This window comes from Lampris incognitus, chromosome 10 (assembly GCF_029633865.1).
Source record: "Lampris incognitus isolate fLamInc1 chromosome 10, fLamInc1.hap2, whole genome shotgun sequence".
NCBI classification, from domain to species: Eukaryota; Metazoa; Chordata; class Actinopteri; order Lampriformes; family Lampridae; genus Lampris; species Lampris incognitus.
The window spans coordinates 33469151-33489800 of NC_079220.1; the positions used below are offsets into that span (position 1 = coordinate 33469151).

The 20650-nt window shown below is 44.7% G+C and overlaps 1 protein-coding gene across 1 annotated transcript; it reads right to left on the reverse strand.

The window, feature by feature from the left end:
* Positions 1-1377: 1377 nt before the first annotated feature.
* On the reverse strand, positions 1378-18946 carry gfap (glial fibrillary acidic protein). Its single transcript, XM_056287170.1, has 9 exons — positions 18420-18946; positions 13603-13663; positions 13423-13518; positions 13086-13247; positions 12828-12953; positions 12481-12701; positions 12338-12381; positions 3363-3445; positions 1378-3124 (listed from the first exon to the last, which is right to left on the reverse strand). The coding sequence occupies exons 1-9, from the start codon at positions 18944-18946 to the stop codon at positions 3083-3085; spliced, it is 1362 nt and encodes a 453-aa protein (XP_056143145.1). The 3' UTR covers positions 1378-3082.
* Positions 18947-20650: the final 1704 nt, after the last annotated feature.

The following is a 20650-nucleotide window of genomic DNA, read 5'->3' on the forward strand; positions in this document are numbered from 1 at the left end:
TAAATGTGAACATATGCGAGACAGGTTTTCATCCACAGCGATATGCTGACAGTGCCAATGTCTTATTTACAATTACATTTGTGCACAGGGTTGTGTGTGAGCACATGCATTATGTACATACATTACATGTACGTAGCTCTAACACAGAAAACACCAATCACTGATAACGGTCAGGATGCATTTCCACGTCCGGTGTGGGAAGATGGTGGAGTGAATTCACCTTTGCGGCGGCCTCACCCAGTACCGTCCATGCAGTGTGTTTGTCCACATCTGCGTATCAGTTTGTCTTTGTTTGATGGCTGGGTCCTGTGGGCCCAGGGACCACGGCCCTGCCTGGAGTTGTGCCCGAAGAGGAAACATCGAGGGCAGTCTGACAGGACACAGAAGCGGGGCAGGCTAAGCTAACTGCCAGCCCATGCAGACCGGCAGCTCCGATAACACCGAGGGCGGTCTGGTGGTGGCCTCACCTAGCCTTGACTGTGTTTAGTGTCGTTGTGTGGAGTGCGGGGAGGTGTGTCAAGGGTGTCTGGGTGGGAGAGCTGGAGTTGGATCGGCCGAGGGAGCTTTGTCTGCTGCATCCTGTGGGCCCAAGGACCACGGCCCTGACTGGAGCTAGGCCTGAAAAGGAAACATCAAGGGTGGTCTGACAAGACGTGGAAGTGGGGCAGGCTAAGCTAACTGCTAGCCCATGCAGACCGGCAGTTCCAACAGTCATCCTGACTGACGTTCGTTCTCCTGGACAGTGTTTTTTTTTTTTTAGTTTAGATATATGTGTTAGTTTGGAAATATGTGTTCTTGTAGTTCTTGTAGTTGTGTTTTTGTCTTTGTGTTGCACTGCTGTGGGCTGGGGGAAATGATGTTTCGTTTCATTTCATGTGCGCGAGTGCATGAAATGAAACGACAAATAAAGTGTTTCTGATTCTGATCTCCAATTTCAAATTGGAAAAAAGGAATCCCTATGAGCACATGTGCATGCTTGTCTGACTGGGATGAAGTGTCGCTATGGGGAACAGTCAGGTTATGCGGTGTTTCACTAGTCAGGACAGCTGCTTTATCACCTCCTTGCCACCTTATTCAGTTTACGACTGTGAGGTTTCAAGAGGCAGATACTGCAAAACCATGCCGGGTATGAGCCGTGTGTGTCGCTGTGAAGCTCCTGGTCTCCTCCTAGTCCTGCAGACATCAGCTGTCCATCCATATGATGCTCATCGGACACCCATACCCATCCGACGTATACTGATGCACGTGTCTGTATTAAATACAGTTCGAGATCATTTCTCCCTCTGGCTTGTTCTGACAAAACAAACCAGCTTCAGTACGTGTATTGAAGACCTATTTAAGGTATTTAAAAAAACAAAACATTGAACATTATTTCTCACAAACAAAATATTTTATTGATGTTAAAATTGTTACGTAGTTTATATGGTTAGTAAAAGCTAAGGTTATATTCATATTTCACTTCACTTTAGCAAATTTGTCTGATGAAGTGTCATCCAGCTGTGTGAACAAATAGATGTACGATAATAAAGTCAAACTACGAGAGTCAGTTTAATATGGACAGACAACAGGACAGGGAGGAGGACGGTACATATGAACGCATTCTCAGTTTGTCCTCAGCAGAGCATTACATGAGTCTAGAGGCGTTAACATATATGCTGCATAAACAAAACTACTGCAAACTGAATCACACTTGAAGGTACGGCTGCACTGAAAAGCGTGCACACTTGCAGCTGCTTTGGGTTTTTCACGTACCACAAGCTTTACCACAGACATGAAAACATCTGCAATGAACTAGGGATGGAAACAGAGATTCTTCCACACATGCAAGCACAGCCAGTCATGCATATATATTTGTTGCTACTGTGCCCAGAATTGGGCCTACTCCAATAAGTTCAGTTCAGTAAGCAAGCCTGTGCACATTGCCAAAACTCCTATATGCACTAAGCATCCTGATGCTTTAACAAAGCAATATTAATTAGCGACGGGGTTGTCAGCAGGTTCAACTCAACAGGGTTTTAAGAGGAGTGGGTGTGTGGAATACTGACATCCATCACTCCACCTCCTCTCTACCCCCCTCGGGGCATAATAAAGAGCTTTTGGTCATGGAGACAGGTGTAGTTCAGCCCAGCAGCTGCAGCAGCACACCGTTATCTTCCACACCCTCTGCTGCCTCTGCGGCCCCCTGCACTATCACTCCAACACTCCACAGTTTGGCCAAGGAGGGGTTTGAACTGGAGGTTGTGGGGTAAAGGTCACATCCCTGCTGCCCAGCACTCCTCTTCCTCACCTTTGCTATGTCCCCTGTCACCTCAGAAACTCAAGTGGCCATGCCCAACACTGCTCCGGTGTCAAAACAAGAGGTTGACTTATCAAAGAGGGCACTGTATTTGGAAAATGGCGCTATCATATGGACACAGTGAATAACAGCTCATATTAAGGATGTTGGAGGGTGGAGATGAAGTGATGAGGGATTTTTTTTTTTTTACAAATGGGGGACAGAGGTGACTGAATAGAAGTGGGGGAGGGTAAGGCCAGTCTAACATCACTTGCGATTTTACTAAAAGTGCCAATTTTACATTCATAGGATCATCCATAACGACATACCATCCTGACTCCCATTACACATACACAACAACCACAGAACTTCGGCCCACCGCCAGCTGAACACAACTACAACATTTCAAGGTCTTTTCTGTGGCAACTATTCCAAGACATTGATAAGAATCCTATCTGTCACAACATCGTTTAAAACTAAAGCAGGCTACCTGTTTACAATATGCTGTTACTGGAATAGGGTCAACTGATCATTTATGGTGACTGGCCAAGAATCTATTCCTAAGTTAATAACGGCTGTACAAAAAGTATGGATCTTTTTGACTCTAGGGCAATGGTTCGACTGTGGTCATATCATAGTAAAGCATCTGACTGGTGGGTAATCATAAAGGGAATAAAAATTCTGAGGCAACGGTGTGAAAAATTAACTTTGGGGTCTGAAAACAAGAAAAAGTTGTAGTAAGCACCTAAATCCTTAAAGAATGACTGAAGAGAAGACGGCAGCAGGCCAGGCGGGTTGGTCTGGAGATTAAGGGAGATCCTTGTGCTCAGTTGTTGATTCTTTAATGATCTGAAAAGCAAAAAGATTTGAGTTAAAAAATGAATTTGTTTCAATTATCTTAGCTGATGCTCAAGTCAACAGGTGTGGTGAGCAGGAGGAACTGTGCTTCTGAACGTGTGACGCTGAGCTCGTAATATAACACAGTATAGCACACTGCCACCTAGAGGAGCCAGGGGTCTGGTACAGCACAGACTGGCCTACCACAACTTTTGAGCATCATACATTTTGTTCTTTATTTGAAACATACCTCCCCATCTCGAGTCTCAACGGTTCGAACCAGGATACTCCTCTTCACGTGGGCGCCGGGGGGTTTTGTTTCCAAATCAGTTTCTGAAGCAGGACCATAGGAAAGCAATGTTAGGAAACAATGCAGTCTTATGAAATACTTTTAATACTCGGTGGTTGATAGCAGTTTTTTTTAACTGTTGTCCTTGGTGTGTAAATTAAAGGGCCAGTTAACATTGACCCCCATTTGGTATTCATCATACAACAAACAGTTGGCTATACTTTCCACTGATTGTACCTATGTGGGTTTTGCAAAAACCGAAAGTGAATTCTCAACGAATGAATTATAAGGCTAATAAATCAAATTCAGTAAGGGGAAAAATGTGTGATAATGTGAAAGGATTGGTCCACTCTTCTAAGCCTAGACCTCAGGTACCATTCAGAATCGCACGGACAGAAACTGTACTGTTCTCTTCGATATTACACATTTACCACTTTGCTGAATCTTCTCACTGGCCTTCCACAGTCCAATGAATCATGTAAGCCTTCAAAACCCATGATATAGCATCTCCTTCACAAAAGACATAAAGCTTACATTACAGTCAAAAATGACTTAATGTGGGTGTCCGGGTAGTGTAGCGGTCTATTCCGTTGCCTACCAACACGGGGATCGCCAGTTTGAATCCCCGTGTTACCTCCGGCTTGGTCGGGAGTCCCTACAGACACAAATGGCCGTGTCTGTGGGTGGGAAGCTGGATGTGGGTATGTGTCCTAGTCGCTGCACTAGCACCTCCTCTGGTTGGTTGGGGTGCCTGTTCGGGGGGGGGGACTAGGGGGAAAAGCATGATCCTCCCACGCGCTACGTCCCCCTGGCGAAACTCCTCACTGTCAGGAGAAAAGAAGCAGCTGGCAACTCCACATGTATCGGAGCAGACGTGTGGTAGTCTGCAGCCCTCCCCGGATCGGCAGAGGGGGTGGAGCACAGACTGGGATGGCTCGGAGAGCAGGGTGATTGGCCAGGTACAATTGGGGAGGAAAAAAAAGGGGGGGGGGAATCCCCCCCCCAAAAAAGAAAATCAAGTTAAAATGACTTCATGTTGTACTTGCTATAGCCTTGCTAGTCTTTGGAAGCAGATGGCTACACTACGGGGCAGCCGAGCTCTCCCAAGTGTGGAAGGTTACAAGGGGTTGGGAAGTTTAGTGTCAACTGCAAATCAAATTAGATTTTGCTCCTATTCAAAACATGCTCTGAATAAACATTAATTAAATTAGATATGTGTGTCTTTTTTTCTTGTAAACCTAAGCTGTCCGCAGGTTTGGCATACAACCCCATTCTGTGGATGATCTGTGGGATGACAAGAATTTAGGGTTATTTTTATACATTTATAGCCCCGAGCAATACTCCTCTTCCACATGTTTGATCAGCTTAACAACCAATCAGCATCGCTTCTCCAAGAGGGGGACAATCACCACAAGTGAGACGAGGAAACTTAGAAACGTAAAAAAATAAATCAATGTTATACAGCACTTTTCTAACACTCAAAGTCGCTTTACAATAAACGGGGTGAAACAAGACAACAGAAAAACATAACAGAGCAGCCACACACGACACCAGCAGTACTCTCCCACTTCAACACATACAAAAGGGCAAGAAAAACAAAAAACAACAGCACTGTAGACGTTGATTTTCTATAGGGGTTTACTCCCGTAGCCTATTCCTCTCCCGAGGTATCCACTAGGCAGTGGCACTATTTAACCCATAGCTGGGGGCTGGTTCATGGGCATCAGGGAATATCCACACATCGGTGGGCCGCGTACCGTACGTCTAGGGGCCAGACCTCCTCCGAGTCCCTTGTAGTTCAGCCAGGGTCCAAGATTTACCCAGTTACCGTGTGTCGCCACGAGAAGGCGCTACACAGGGCTTGCTGTTGGAGAGGCTATGTACTGGCAGGGAGAGACTTACGCGCTCGGCTCTCCTGTTCCCATTTCTGCTAGCCAGCAGTGAAGGTTGAGAGTGAGACGTGACAGGCACACAACACTACACCAACACACTAGACGCTTCACAACAACCCTGCTTCTTACACAAGAATGCCACACATGATGACAACATGTATCTGATAAGACATAGACATAGATGCTGACGTGTCCAACAAAACATAATTAAATTGTTCTTATCAGTATCAGTTTAGGATCGATAAAGAGAGAAAAGGATCAGGAATCAGGAACACTCTGTCATTTCACTTCATGTACATGAAATGAAATGAAATATTATTTCCCCCAGCCCACAGCAGTGCAACACAAAGACAAAACACACATCCAAAAACTGCAAGAACACACAAATATCCAAGCTAACACACATATCCAAACTAACACATACATATCCACACTAACACACATATCCAAACTAACACACATATCCAAACTAACGCACATATCCAAACTAAGACACATATATCCAAACTAACCAAAAAAATCACTGTCCAAGGGAACGAACACCAGCCAGGATGACTGTCAGAACTGCTGGTCTGTGTTGGCTAGCAGTCAAATCATAACGCACTATCTGAGTTGTTTTCATATAGGAGGCTCGGTGGGAGCTGCAGCGGCTCTATAGAGCTCCCCAACACAAACGCTAAATGTGTGGATTTGTTTTGGCGGGGTACTGTTGTTCACCTTGTTTTTGTAGGTGTCGGTGTGTGTGTGTGTGTGGGGGGGGGGGGTACCAGACTTGCTCATTTATCAGACTTAATTTGCCAGACGTCTACTTTACTTTTCAATTGATGTTATGTGGTGTTTTTTATAGGTCTCAGGTATACAACCTTTCTCGCTTACCACAACTGACGCCATGACTCCCAAAGCACTGGATGGTTTCTCGGTCAACTTTGTCAGTTGGAATGTTGAATCACTTAACCATCCAGTGAATTGTGAAAAGGAAAGGTATTCACACATTTAAAACAGCTTAATACAGATATTGCATTCCTTCAGGAGACCCATTTGTGTACTACAGACCATTTTGGACTGAGAGGGAGATGTGCAGGACAGATACTATATCACTCCAATTTCCACTCACAGGCAGGAGGGGCAGCCATACGATTGATAAAAATACACCATTTACAGCAACAAGTATAGAGTCTGAACTAGCAGGCGCTACGTTATTGTGGTTGGGAAACTTTATGCATTTCCTGTAATCTTGGCCAGTATTTATGCACCAAACTGGTATAACACTACGTTCTTCTCCAGGCTTTTCTCTGGTTTACCAAACATGACATCACACCACCTTATGGTGGTGACATGAACTGTATACTCTCCCATATCTTACGCTGCAGTTCATCCAAAAAGACCTCCGTGTCTAAATCAGCATGTTCAATTCAGCTTTTTCCTAAATTATATGGCGTAGTTGATGTGTGGCGGTTTCATAATCCTACTTCCAGAGTATTCTCCCCAGTTCATAAGACCTATTCACATATATACTTAGGACAAAAAGTAAGGAAATGTGTGTTTGGTAGATTATTTCTTTGTTGTAACAATGTTTGTTGGCAACAAATCTTATACCGTTGGAAAGCCTGTTTATTTCCCTTTGAAATGGTCCCACATTTGTAAGGAACACGCATTTGTGGGATGAGCAGCAGAGCTGAGTATGTGGGTTGCGCCCATGAAAACTTTGCCAAATCTTCTCTGCCAATGCCAAACAGCTTATTTTGCTGTTGCTATTGACTCTTGTTTTGAGTTTCTGGTACCCCAGGTGCTGACAGTCAGGTGCCTGATATAAGATTTATTGCCAAGAAGCATTGTTACAACAAAGAAATAATCTACCAAACACAAATTTCCTTCCTTTTTGTGCTAAGTTTAGATAATTTTTCCCTGGATAAAAGACTCCTTCCCCTCATAACCAAATGTGATTACATAGCTAATAGTTATTTCAGATCATGGCTTCTTAACTATGAATATGCATATTCCTAATACACAGTCCAGACGAATCAATCCCAGAAGAAACTTGGCAAAAAATCTCATCTCATCTCATCTCATCTCATCTCATCTCATCTTCAGCCACTTTTCCGGGGTCGGGTTGCGGTGGCAGCAAGCTAAGGAGGGCACTCCAGACGTCCCTCTCCCCAGCAACACCCTCCAGCTCCTCCTGCGGGATCCCAAGGTGTTACCAGGCCAGATTGGAAGTTCTGGGTCTATCCCGGGGTCTCCTCCCAGTTGGCCGTGCCCGGTAAGCCTCCAAAGGAAGGCGCCCAGGAGGCATCCTAATCAGATGCCCGAACCATCTCAACTAGCTCCTTTCGATGTGAAGGAGCAGCGGCTCTACTCCAAGCTCCCTCCGGATGTCCGAGCTCCTCACTCTATCTCTAAGGCTGAGCCCAGACACCCTATGGAGGAAATTAATTTCAGCCGCTTGTAAAAAATAATAATACAGGGAATTTTCTCCTCTTCCATGTTTCTTAGGCATGCAGTTATTAAATAAAAAATTTGTACACTGTCTGCACTGGTCTAAAGTCAGACTTTCTAAGATCAAAACCGACATAGATCCCACATGAGATGATGCAGGCAGGCTCCAGCCACTCTGTTGCATATGTTTTGGACATGTCCCAAGCTTTACACGTTCTGGAAAACGATCTTTGAGACCTGCTTTAAGATATTTGGAAAAGCAGTAGCGCCATCTCTATTCATTGCACTGTTTGATGTGGCCCCGGTGGACACCCCTCGCAGCAGATGCATGTTGGATATTGATATTGTTTAAATGGAAAGATCCAATTCCACCGACATAGTCACTGGATCAGGGAGGTCATGTACCATCTTAAACTGGAGAAGATTAGATATACTGAAAGAGGGTCTACTAGGAATAAAATGTTCTGTGTTTTTCTGTGTTGAAACCCAGTGAGAAGATTCAACAAAAGTAAATTTCTCAATATTGAAGTGATCAGTGAAGTTTTTGTCTGTACCATTCAAAATGATGATCGATAACATTTTAATGAGGTCTGAGTTTTAAAAAAGTGACCCAATGCTTTAAACACCTCTGAACTACTACTACTACTACTACCACTACTACTCCTACTACTACTACTACTACTATGACTACCACTACGACTACTACTACTACAATTTTTGGCTGCTCCCGTTAGGGGTCGCCACAGCGGATCATCCGTTTCCATCTCTTCCTGTCCTTTGCATCTTCCTGTGTCACGCCAGCCACCTGCATGCCCTCCCTCACCACATTCATAAACCTCCTCTTTGACCTTCCTCTTTTCCTCTTCCCTGGCAGCTCCATATTCAGCATCCTTCTCCCAATGTACCCAGCATCTCTCCTCTGCACATGTCCAAACCATCTCAATCTTGCCTCTCTTGCTTTGCCTCCATACTTCTCCATCAACACTCTCAAAAGCAAACATCGCATCTGTAGTGCTTTTTTTTGGCATGAAACCATACTGCTGCTTGCTAATCATCACTTCTCCTCTTAACCTAGCTTCCACTACTCTTTCCCATATCTTCATGCTGTGGCTGATCAACTTTATACCTCTGTAGTTACTACAGCTTTGCACATCACCCTTATGCTTGAAAACTGGTACCAGTGTGCTTCTTCTCCACTCCTCAGCCATCCTCTCACTTTCCAAGGTTGTGTTAAACAATCTAGTTAAAAAGTCCTCTGCCATCACTCCTAAACACCTCCATGCCTCCACAGGTACGTCATTTGGACCAACCACATTTCCACTCACCATCCTGCTCATAGCTGCCCTCACATCCTCCTTGCTAATGCACCGCACTTCCTGATTCACTATCCCCACATCATTCAACCTTCTCTGTCTCTCATTTTCTTCATTCATCAGCCCCTCAAAGTACTCCTTCCAACTTCTCAACACACTCTCCTTGCTTGTCAGCACATTTCCATCTCTAGCCTTCATCACCCTAACCTGCTGTACATCCATCCCAGGTCAGTCCCTCTGTCTAGCCAATCGACCTCTCTCTTCACTTTACGCTGCATCTCCTTGTACTCCTATCTACTTTTTTTTTATTTCTCTGATTATCCCACTACTTCCTTGCCAACCTCTTCCTCTGTATACAGTGCATCCGGGAAGTATGCACACCCCTTCACTTTCCCACATTTTGTTATGTTACAGCCTTATCCCAAAATGGATTAAATTTCTTTTTTTTTCTCATCAATCTACACACAATACCCCATAATGACAAAGTGAAGAAGGTTTTGTAGAAATTTTTGCAAATTTATTAAAAATAAAAAAATGAAATATTGCATGTACATAAGTATTCACACCCTTTGCTATGACACTCAAAATTGAGCCCAGGTTCATCCTGTTTCCACCGATCATCCTTGAGATGTTTCTACATCTTGATTGGAGTCCACATGTAGTAAATTCAATTGATTGGACATGATTTGGAAAGGCACACACCTGTCTACATAAGCTCCCACTGTTGACAGTGCATGTCAGAGCAGAAACCAAGCCATGAAGTCAAAGGAATTGTCTGTGGACCTCCAAGATAGGATTGTATCGAGGCACAGATCTGGGTAAGGGTACAAAAACAATTCTACAGCTTTGAAGGTCCCGAAGAGCACAGTGGTCTCCATCATTCGTAAATGGAAGAAGTTTGGATCCACCAGGACTCTTCCTAGAGCTGGCCGCCCAGCCAAACTGAGCAATCGGGGAAGAAGGGCCTTGGTCAGGGAGGTGACCAAGAACCCGATGGTCACTCTGACAGAGCTCCACCGTTCCTCTGTGGAGATGGGAGAACCTTCCAGAAGGACAACCGTCTCTGCAGCACTCCACCAATCAGGCCTTTATGGTAGAGTGGCCAGACAGAAGCCTCCGCTCAGTAAAAGGCACATGACAGCCCGTTTGGAGTTTGCCAGAAAGCACCTAAAGGACTCTCAGACCATGAGAAACAAGATTCTCTGGTCTGATGAAACCAAGATTGAACTCTTTGGCCTGAATGCCAAACGTCACGTCTGGAGGAAACCAGGCATCTCTCATCACCTTGCTAATACCATCCCTACAGTGACGCACGGCGGTGGCAGCATCATGCTGTGGGGATATTTTTCAGCGGCAGGAACTGGGAGACTAGTCAGGATCGAGGGAAAGATGAATGGAGCAAAGTACAGAGAGATCCTTGGTGAAAACCTGCTCCAGAGCACTCAGGACCTCAGACTGGAGCGAAGGTTTACCTTTCAACACGACAACGACCCTAAGCACACAGCCAAGACAATGAAGAAGTGGCTTCGGGACAAGTCTGTGAATGTCCTTGAGTGGCCCAGCCAGAGCCCAGACTTGAACCCCATTGAACATCTCTGGAAAGACCTGAAAATAGTTGTGTAGCGACGCTCCCCATCTAACCTTACAGAGCTCGAGAGGATCTGCAAAGAATGGGAGAAATACCCCAAATATAGGTGTGCCAAGTTTGTAGCTTCATACCCAAGAAGACCTGAGGCTGTAATCGCTGCCAAGGGTGCCTCAACCAAGTACTGAGTAAAGGGTGTGAATACTTATGTACATGCAATATTTCAGTTTTTTATTTTTAATAAATTTGCAAAAAATTCTACAAAACGTTTTTCGCTTTGACTTTATAGGGTATTGTATGTAGATTGATGAGAAAAAAGGGGATTTAATCCATTCTGGAATAAGGCTGTAACATAACAAAATGTGGGGAAAATGAAGGGGTGTGAATACTTTCTGGATGCACTGTACATTGCTGCACTTCCTCATTTCACCACCAAGTCTCCTTGTCTTCCTTCCTCTGCCCTGATGACACACCAAGTACCTTCTTAGATGTCTCCCTCACTATTTCTGCAGTGCTTGCCCAGCCATCCAGCAACTCTTCACTACCACCCAGTGCCTGTCTTAACTCCTCCCTGAACTCCACAAAACAGTCTGCCTTCTTCAGCTTCCACCATTTGATCCTTGGCTCTGCCTTCACTCTCTTCCTCTTCTTGATCACCAAAGTCATCCTACAGACCACCATCCGATGCTACCTAGCTACATTCTCCCCTGTCACCACCTTCCAGTCTCCAACCCCTTGCACTTTTCTCCACTCTTATACGTCACCCTGTACTCAGCCCTCTTCTTAAATATGTTCGCAAAATCCACCACCATCTGTCTCTCCACATCCCTGTCCTTGGCACCATACCTGCCCATCACCTCCTCATCACCTCTGTTCCCTTCACCAACATGCCCATTGAAGTCTGCTCTAATCACCACTCTCTCCCCTTGGGTACACTCTCCACCACTTCATCCAACTCACTCCACAATTCTTCCTTCTCTTCCATCTCACACAACTTGCAGGGCATATGTGCTGATAACATTCATCATCATACCACCAAGTGCCTGTCTTAACTCCTCCCTGAACTCCACACAAGTGTTCCTTCTTCAACTTCTACCATCTGATCCTTGGATCTGCCTTTACTCTCTTCCTCTTCTTGATCTCCAAAGTCATCCTATATACCACCATCTGGTGTTGCCTCGCTACGTTCTCCCCTGTCACCACCTTGAAGTCTCCAATCTCTTCCAGATCACACTACTGCATATGATATCATCCACCTGTGTGAACCTTCCTTCAATCTTATACGTCACCCTGTGTTCCTCCTTCTTCTTGAAATATGTATTCATCACAGCCTTTTCCATCTTTTTTACAAAATCCATTCCTCTCCTTGACACCATACCTACCCATCACCTCCTTATCACCTCTGTTCCCTTCACCAACATGCCCATTGAAGTCCACTCTAATCACTAATCTTTCTTCCTTGAGTAAACTCTCCACCACTTCATCCAACTCACTCCAGAATTCTTCTTTCTCTTCCATCTCACACACAACTTGCGGGGCATATGTGCTGATAACATTCATCATCACACCTTCGATTTCCAGCTTCATACTCATCACTCTGTCTCACACTCTCTTCACCTCCAACAAACTCTTGACATACTCTTCCTTCAGAATTACCCCTACCCCATTTCTCCTCCTATCCACAAAATGGTAGAAGAGTTTGAAAATCACCTCTGAACTGCAGGTTGGAAAAGCTCTGGACAGGAACAGTGATCCTGTAGGAGGAGGGACAGTTAGAGTCACAGACTAGGTATTCATGTTTCTCCTTCAGTCATGACATGAACAGAGAACTGGCCTGCCAGTTTCCCACATACCTGCTTTCCTCTCCCTCCAGCAGTTTCCTGTAAGTGGCAATCTCAATATCCAGAGCCAGTTTGACATTAAGGAGGTCCTGATACTCCTGCAGGTGTCTAGCCATTTCCTCCTTAAGTGCTTGAATATCTTCCTCCAGATGGTTAACAGTGTCCTGGTAAGCAGTCGTGTCTGTGGCAAAGCGGTCCTCCATCTCACGCAGCTGTCGCTCCAGAGACTCATTCTGCAGAAGTTGAGGCAAGAGGTGACAAGGTCATCGGCACCAATGCCTAATGGAGCATTTTGGGATTTTATAGCAAGATGCATTGCTTCTAAATAAAACACAACCTTCTGCAATTGGTTGACTCACCGTCCCACGGAGGGCTTCCAAGTCACATGTCACTGCTTGGATCTGACGGCGATACTCATTGGCCTCCTGTTTCGCCTGGCGCAATGCCTCCACATTGCGGTTGGCTGCATCCGTCAGGTCAAGAAACTGTTGCCACAAAACAAAAAATATCACAAATCATATGCAACTGTGCTGAATGTGCTCTTACTGACTTGAATCTTGCTCTTCTTTGAATCATGCCAAGCTTCATGTCAAGTCAGCTGTGAGCCGTCTCCTGACCTTGGATCGGTACCAGTCCTCTGTCTCCTGCATATTTGAGGTGGCCACGGCTTCATACTGGACCCTAATGTCCCTCAGAGCAGCTGTCAGGTCTGGCTTGGACACATCCAGATCCACATGGACCTGCTGGGCCAGTACCTGCTCCTGAAGTTCACGCAGTTCCTGAAAAAAGGAAAGGGTTAAAGAGATATGTTGGAACGAGTATTAAAATAAAAGTGCTTAACCTAAAGGTATCATGTTTTCCTATTTTCTGACCACATCATAATGATAACACAAGCTGTGGATAGGTGTATGTGTATATTTGTGCATGTTTGTGTGTATTATGGGGGCTGCTTACCTCCTCATGAATCTTCTTGAGGAAATTGATCTCATCCTGCATGGCATCGATCTTCCTTTCCAGCTGGACACGGTTTAGCGCTGCCTCATCTGTATCCTACAAAGAGAAGGAGGAGAGTCACAGGGTGTGAGCTTGTCAGTCTGATGCACATATAGACAAGAGAAATGTCAAGAAAATTACCTGTCTGAAGGCATTCAGGCTATTCTCTGCATCCTGCCGGAGGCCCATCTCATCTTGCAATCTGAATAAGACCCAAATGGAGGGAAGGAAAAGAAAACTCAAATAAAACCAGATAGGAATCTTAGAATTTCATCAGAAGATCATTGACCATCTGGCTGGAAAGTAGACCTCAGAAACATTGCAGAGCACACAAGGTATAGTCCTTCTCATTAACAAGCACATCAAAAATCTGACTGGTATCCCAATAATTTGTATCCATCCATCCATTATGTATACCAATTAAGGGTCATGGAAGGCTGGGTTGTATCCTGGCAGGCATTGGACAAATATTTAGACAGACTTTCACACAACATGAACAATTTAAAGACTCTTAGTCACACAACATGCACTTCATTAGACTGTGGGAGAAAACCCACACAAACACAGGGAGAACATGCAAACTCCACACAGATGGACTGGAATTAAACCCAAGACTCTCTTGCTGTGAGGTGACAGTGCTAACCATGCTGTCCGAATTATTTCTAGCTGTATAAACTGTGAACAAGGTATGACATACAACTAAATGGTTGACCAACTTGTTTTTATATAAGACCACAACTTGCAACAGCACAAGACCTGTCCAGGGACAGGCCAGGACATTCGGTTCATTATTTCATTCTGCATTTCCACTAAACATGTGGTTTGAATATCACACAGGATGACATGATATGAATAAAAATGTCCATCTCTTTATACAGGTGCATCATGTCTGAGCATCAGACAGGCAGACACAGTGGAGTAAAATGTAGACTCATAGTATGTTTTCTGTGTATATTATTCACTATAGTGTTAGTCTCTCATCATGTAATGCAACCTGGACACCTCATCAGTAGTGAACCACAGACACACTGCATCTGCTGGAGAAACAAGTCCCAAGTCCACAAAACTGTTTTTCACCATTGGTCCACATAAGCACTATATTTACTTTTTTTTCTCACTACAAAAGTACAGAAGTGTTTCAGAAAAAAAGTGGTAAAGAAAAACAGTACTCCAAACATACATGTAAACGTGGTGTTTGTGATGGAGAAAATTGTTAATTTCATTAAATGACGATTGATTGAGTGCTGTGGTGTCTAGTTTTATAATGAAACGAAATAACTTACTTGGGTAATGTTCTATAATGGTTTAACAGTGGTGGGTTCACTTTCATTAAATCATAGCATTTCACATACCTAACATTACTACAAAGTGATACTGACATCAAAATCGGAAAATTCCCATTGATGGGCTATGCTCCGAGTTGGAATGTGACCACGGAGAATTTCAGTGGCCAAAACAGCACGTCTGCGGCCACTCGAGAGAGCTCTGTGATTGACTGTAGATGGTTTCCAATGACGAATTGTGCCGGTAGATACGTAGACACCAGTCAATTTGCATATAGGGTGTGTCCGTAGCGAGATGCTATAAAACCACAGAGAAGTCGTTCTTTCACCCCCTCCTTCTAGCTACTTGGCTGAGGTCTGTGCTATTTTGCTGAGACTTTATTATCGACCTTGCTACGACGTATTGCTATCTATCTATCTATCTATCTATCTATCTATCTATCTATCTATCTATCTATCTATCTATCTATCTCACAGTTATTTGTATCACCGAATCCTCCTCCTCGAAACTGTAATCTTCGCAGAGGATCTCCCTCTTGCTCTCGCTCTCCGACATTTTTTGTAAGTAACAAGCGACAAGCGGTACCGAGCCCCACCCACCCAGGAAGACAGTGGCCAATAGCTTTGAATTCTTAAAACCCCACCTATTTTCGGTTATGATTCAAACTCACAATGTTAAAAAAATGTGTTCAGGAAGGGCATGTCAGTCTCTCTTTAATAATTATATAAGTACAGAAACGGCACGGTGGCGCAGTGGTTAGCGCGGTCGCCTCACAGCAAGAAGGTCCTGGGTTCGAGCCTCGGGGTAGTCCAACCTTGGTGGGTCATCCCGGGTCATCCTCTGTGTGGAGTTTGCATGTTCTCCCCGTGTCTGCGTGGGTTTCCTCTGGGGGCCCCCGTTTCCTCCCACAGTCCAAAGACATGTAGGTCAGGTGAATCGGCCATACTAAACTGTCCCTAGGTATGAATGTGTGTGTGCGTGTGTGAGAGAGTGAGTGGGCGGGCCTGTGTGTGGGCCTGGCGGCCTGTCTCCAGGGTTTCTCCCTGCCTGCCGCCCAATGACTGCTGGGATAGGTTCCAGCATCCCCGTGACCCTGAGAGCAGGATAAGCGGTTCAGATAATGGATGGATGGATGGATAAGTTATAGAAACACAATAGTAAGTGTTTGTAGAAAGTTTTAATTTGATAAACCAGGGCAGAACATTGGATGACATGTAACAGACAATTATTGATTTTACCCGAATAACATGAACTTGACCTCTGAACTTGACTAACATGAACGTTTAACCTATACAACCTAATTAAACTGGGCTCTGCAATAATGACGTCATTTCCATTTTTAACTCTGATATTTTTTTCTGGGGCAATTTTTTTAATAAAACTGCCGCTATGATCCTATCCTGAAATGTGTCAGGACTCAGGGCTCTTTTTTTTGTTGTTGTTGATTTTCTTCCTGAGCCATTCATGGTGGGGTGGGAGTGGGTGGGGGCTCTGCTGAGCTTTACTTCTGTTCCTCATCCTGCTGTAGCAGAGGCTGGCCAGCGCTCACATGAATAGGCAGCTAACGCATCACTACACATCCACTCCAATCTAGCAGCCAGGGGTCTTTCCCACAGGCTGGAGTTCACTCATTCACAAAGGGTTCACAGTACATACACACTCACACCCTCACCTCTCACACACACCAAGTGCTCATGGCCACACATACGCTCAGATAGGGAAAAATCTGTCTGCATTCACCTAGAGTGAGCTAAAGGTTCAAGGAGAGCCAAAGGGATTGCAAAATGACCTTTGACCTCCTCAGTAATGACCCTCCAGATTGATTCGAAGTGATTTTAGGAGCCAGGAGATGCATGTATACAAGTCAGTGCCTTTGAAATAGATTTCTCAGACTTTAGGGTGGCTCAGTCAGGGATTTTCCAGTAAGCTATCCTGTTCTAAACATGAAATCAAAGTTTGGAGGGGGTTTCTGGCGTAAAAAGCCTCATGTGCTCTTGTAACATTCCTGAGCTCCAGTGACTACTCTGGGATAACAAGAGAACATTTCCCTGGCTCGCTGCTGTCTTGGTGGGGTAAACGTTTGTATCCCTTGTTCCTCTCTGCTCCTTCAGCAGCTGCTGGGGGTGGGGGGTGGGGAGGTGCAGACAGGATAAAGCTTGCAGAGAGAGGTACCCAGAAAGAAAGCTGGCCTACACCACAGACGTTCACATTCCAACAAACACGAGAAGAACAAAATCTGCATTTAAATGCGGTTGCAACAAAAAAGAAAAACACTCGAGATGTTTGAAAGACCTTATATCTAATCTTACATCTTCTCAAGCAAACTAAGATGCGAAAGAATAATGAAAAATGCAAAACACTAAAAGTGAAGCCAGTCAGAAGTTATGAAAGTTGTTTTCAAAACAGTTCTTGTTAATTTATTGAATAGCGCTGTGTGCATATATACACTGCATGATGGTGCTGCTCCTCTTTGCACTAAACATATATGTTGAGGAGTTATATCACTTTATTTTCTACACCCTGCATATATATATATATATATATATATATATATATTCTATTAAATTGTATCGTCCCGACATCTTTGACTGAATATGCTGCTTCTATTGCTAATATGGTGTGTTTTACGTCCCCTTTGCTTTATTTCTATTCCTCATCCTATGTACACTATTTTATTTTAGCCGTGTACTTTTACCTGCTGCTGCACCAATCCAATGACCTCACTGGGATAATCTAACCTAGTCTAATCTACTCTAATAAATGTAATCCCATCTAATATTAAAATGATCTGGGGCGTCCGGGTGGCGTGGCGGTCTATTCCGTTACCTACCAACATGGGGATTGGCCGTTCGAAGCCCTGTGTTACCGCCGGCTTGGTTGGGCATCCCTACAGACACAGTTGGCCATGTCTGCGGGTGGGGAGCCGGATGTGGGTATGTGTCCTGGTCGCTGCACTAGCGCTTCCTCTGGTCAGTCGGGGCGCTTGTTCAGGGGGGAGGGGGAACTGGGAGGAATAGCGTGATCCTCTCATGCGCTACGTTCCCCTGGTAAAACTACTTACTGTCAGGTGAAAAGAATCGGCTGGCCAACTCCACATGTATCAGAGGAGGCATGTGGTAGTCTGCAGCCCTCCCCGGATTGGCAGAGGGGATGGAGCAGCGACCGGGTCAGCTCGGAGGAGTGGGGTAATCAATTGGATGGGGACAACTGGGGAGAAACCCCCCCCCCCCAAGAAAAATCTCATCGAATGCAAACTAATTTCACCTAAAGTAATCTAATCTAATTTCAAGACTAGGCCCCAATTAGGCCCCTATTTTTCTCTCACCTGGCCCCAATATGGTGGGTTACTGCAGAATTGACTTTACTCAACAAATGCCTAAAACTTTCCTTTTCTAGGGCAACCTTAATCCATAGATGGCCCTAAATTTGACTGTGATGGCTATTTGTTGCATTATCAAGGAAATTTGTCATTTGAATCCCCTATTTAAGAGCATTTACACTCATTTCACTCAACACGACATGCACTCTTGGTTATGATGTATTTGCTATGACGTTCTCTGTTGATACACAAATCGGTTCGCTCACTGATGACTGTCTTATAAGTCATTTTGTATTAAAGTTGTCTGCTTAATGAGTAAATGGAAATTTAAATTACCTCACCCATTTTTTCTTACCTTTGCTTGAGGGTGGCCAGATCTCCAGCCAGGTTGTCCCTCTCGATCTCCAGGCGGGCCTTGCCGGCGGTGAGGCCATCCACCTGCCTGCGCAGCTCTCTGAGATCCTCCTGGTAGATGTCTCCCAGACGGCTTGGCTCCTTCCCTTTCATCTGGTTCACCTCTGCCACCAGCACCTTGTTCTGCTGCTCCAGGAAGCGCACCTTCTCGATGTAGCTGGCAAAGCGATCGTTGAGACCCATCATCTCCACCTTCTCATTGGTGCGTGTTTCCTTGTACTGGGCCTTCATCAAGGAGTCTGCTGAAAAGTCCAGTCGGTCTGCAGGACTCCCCAGGATCAGGGTTCCACTGGCCGAGCCCAGGGAGAGCCGGGACACTGGGCTGGAGTGGGTTACGTGGCGAGGGCTTCCATGCCAGGAAAGGCGGCTGGAGGGGAGGCTGCCAATTCGGAGCCCTGTACCCATGCCGGGTGAGTACTGGGGCCCGAAACGCTTCCTGTACGAGGACTGAACTCTCTGACTCTCCATGATGAGGAATAAAGCTTGCTCAGGGGACACACAGTCCTTTTATAGAGACGGGCCCCCTCCAAAGCCAAGCAGAGAGGCCAGAGGGTGGGGTAAGGGGGGAGGGAGGGTGTCAGTCAGTGAGTGAGACAAAAAGAGAGAGTGAATTGATGGATAATATGGCCCTCAGAAATCTGTGTGCCGAGAATTGTTTGTGCCCGTCCACTCAACTTGCCCCTACCCCTCCTCATCTGCAGCCCCCCCCTCTCTCCAATGTTTGTCCTTTCTGCGGGGCAATAGAAACAAATTTTCATCATTTTTCAAATCACCTGTTTGTTGTTGTAAATACTTTTTTGAACTACTCAATGAGACATTTTCTGAAACTGTTTTTCATTTTATGAGCTAGATTACAATAAGATGAATAGGTTTCAATATTAGCTGTTGGACTGGAATGTACACTAAACAAATGTGCTTTTGAAAATCAAATTTCTCTCTTTCTCTCTCTCTCTCTCTCAATTCAAAGGGCTTTATTGGCATGAAAGTTTTAAAAACAATGTTGCCAAAGCATCAAAGTGCAATTTGGACAGTACTTTCTCTCTCTCTCTTTCTCTCAATTGAATGAAAAGGAATTTGTGTGACAGAGCCCAGCCACCAGTTCGGTGTGGCCACATGGTTTCTCAGAAATGGAGAGCAATTGAACAAAAGGAGGCAGTTGATTGAAGGAAATCTTGTCCTACCCCCTCCTAGCAGGTAACAGCCATAGCTTGAAAGATGGAGCAGACAAATTAGACTTGGAGAAAATGTCAAATGTTGGATGTACGTCTGTGTGGCACAATGTGGCACTGTTTGATATCTAGAATATCAAGTTAGACCTGAAGGATGGAAGAGATGAAGGATTTAGTGGAGGTACACCGGCCAAGACTGTGATGGCAGAAGCACACATCTTCAGGACAGTTTCAGCCCTCTTTTGTCTCTCCTCCTTGGACTTCAGTCTAAGGCACAATTACATAACGAGGGCCACAAAAGAGAAGTAAATATAAATTCTCTCTAGTGTCTTTATTCCCCTCTACAACCAAACAAGAATCTTTATGACATAAATAGGATATATGTGGTATCAAGCTGATGTAAAATGATTTAAGTAAATGATATAATGCTATATTTTTGGGATACTAAAGCATTAATGTATGCTTTTTTGAAAATACAATTTTCCAGTGTCATTTATATGTATTACTCATAACTTTTGTTGATATGGTGGAGCTCTTAGTTTACCTTACTTTTTATTTACTACCAAGTCACAGGGCTCAACTAGTATTTAGCATCATCCTTTTAAATGTTAAATGTTAATGTTAAATAAGTGTGCTGGGATGACTAGTATGACATGTGTGTGTGTGCGTGCGTGTGTGTGTGTGCATTTCACACAGGGTGATGTGATGCGTCTAGTGCAGTAGTTAGAGGGAAAATGAGTGCTTGCTTACCACCTGCTTTTCTAACTCTTGCTTACAGCTTGCTGCCACCGGCTAGCTCTTGTGATGAACAAGGAACGTTTGGCTGTCCGAGCTAATTTGTGAACATTCTGTCACAGTTCCATGATGGGATGGTGGCACAGGTGGTCATAGGAAGACAGGAATTAGCGCCCTTTAATGTATGCACAGGGTGTGTGCTAGCACTGGCAGGCAGGGGTGTGTGCTGGCAGTGGTACACCTCAACATTTTCCTTCTATGTGTCACA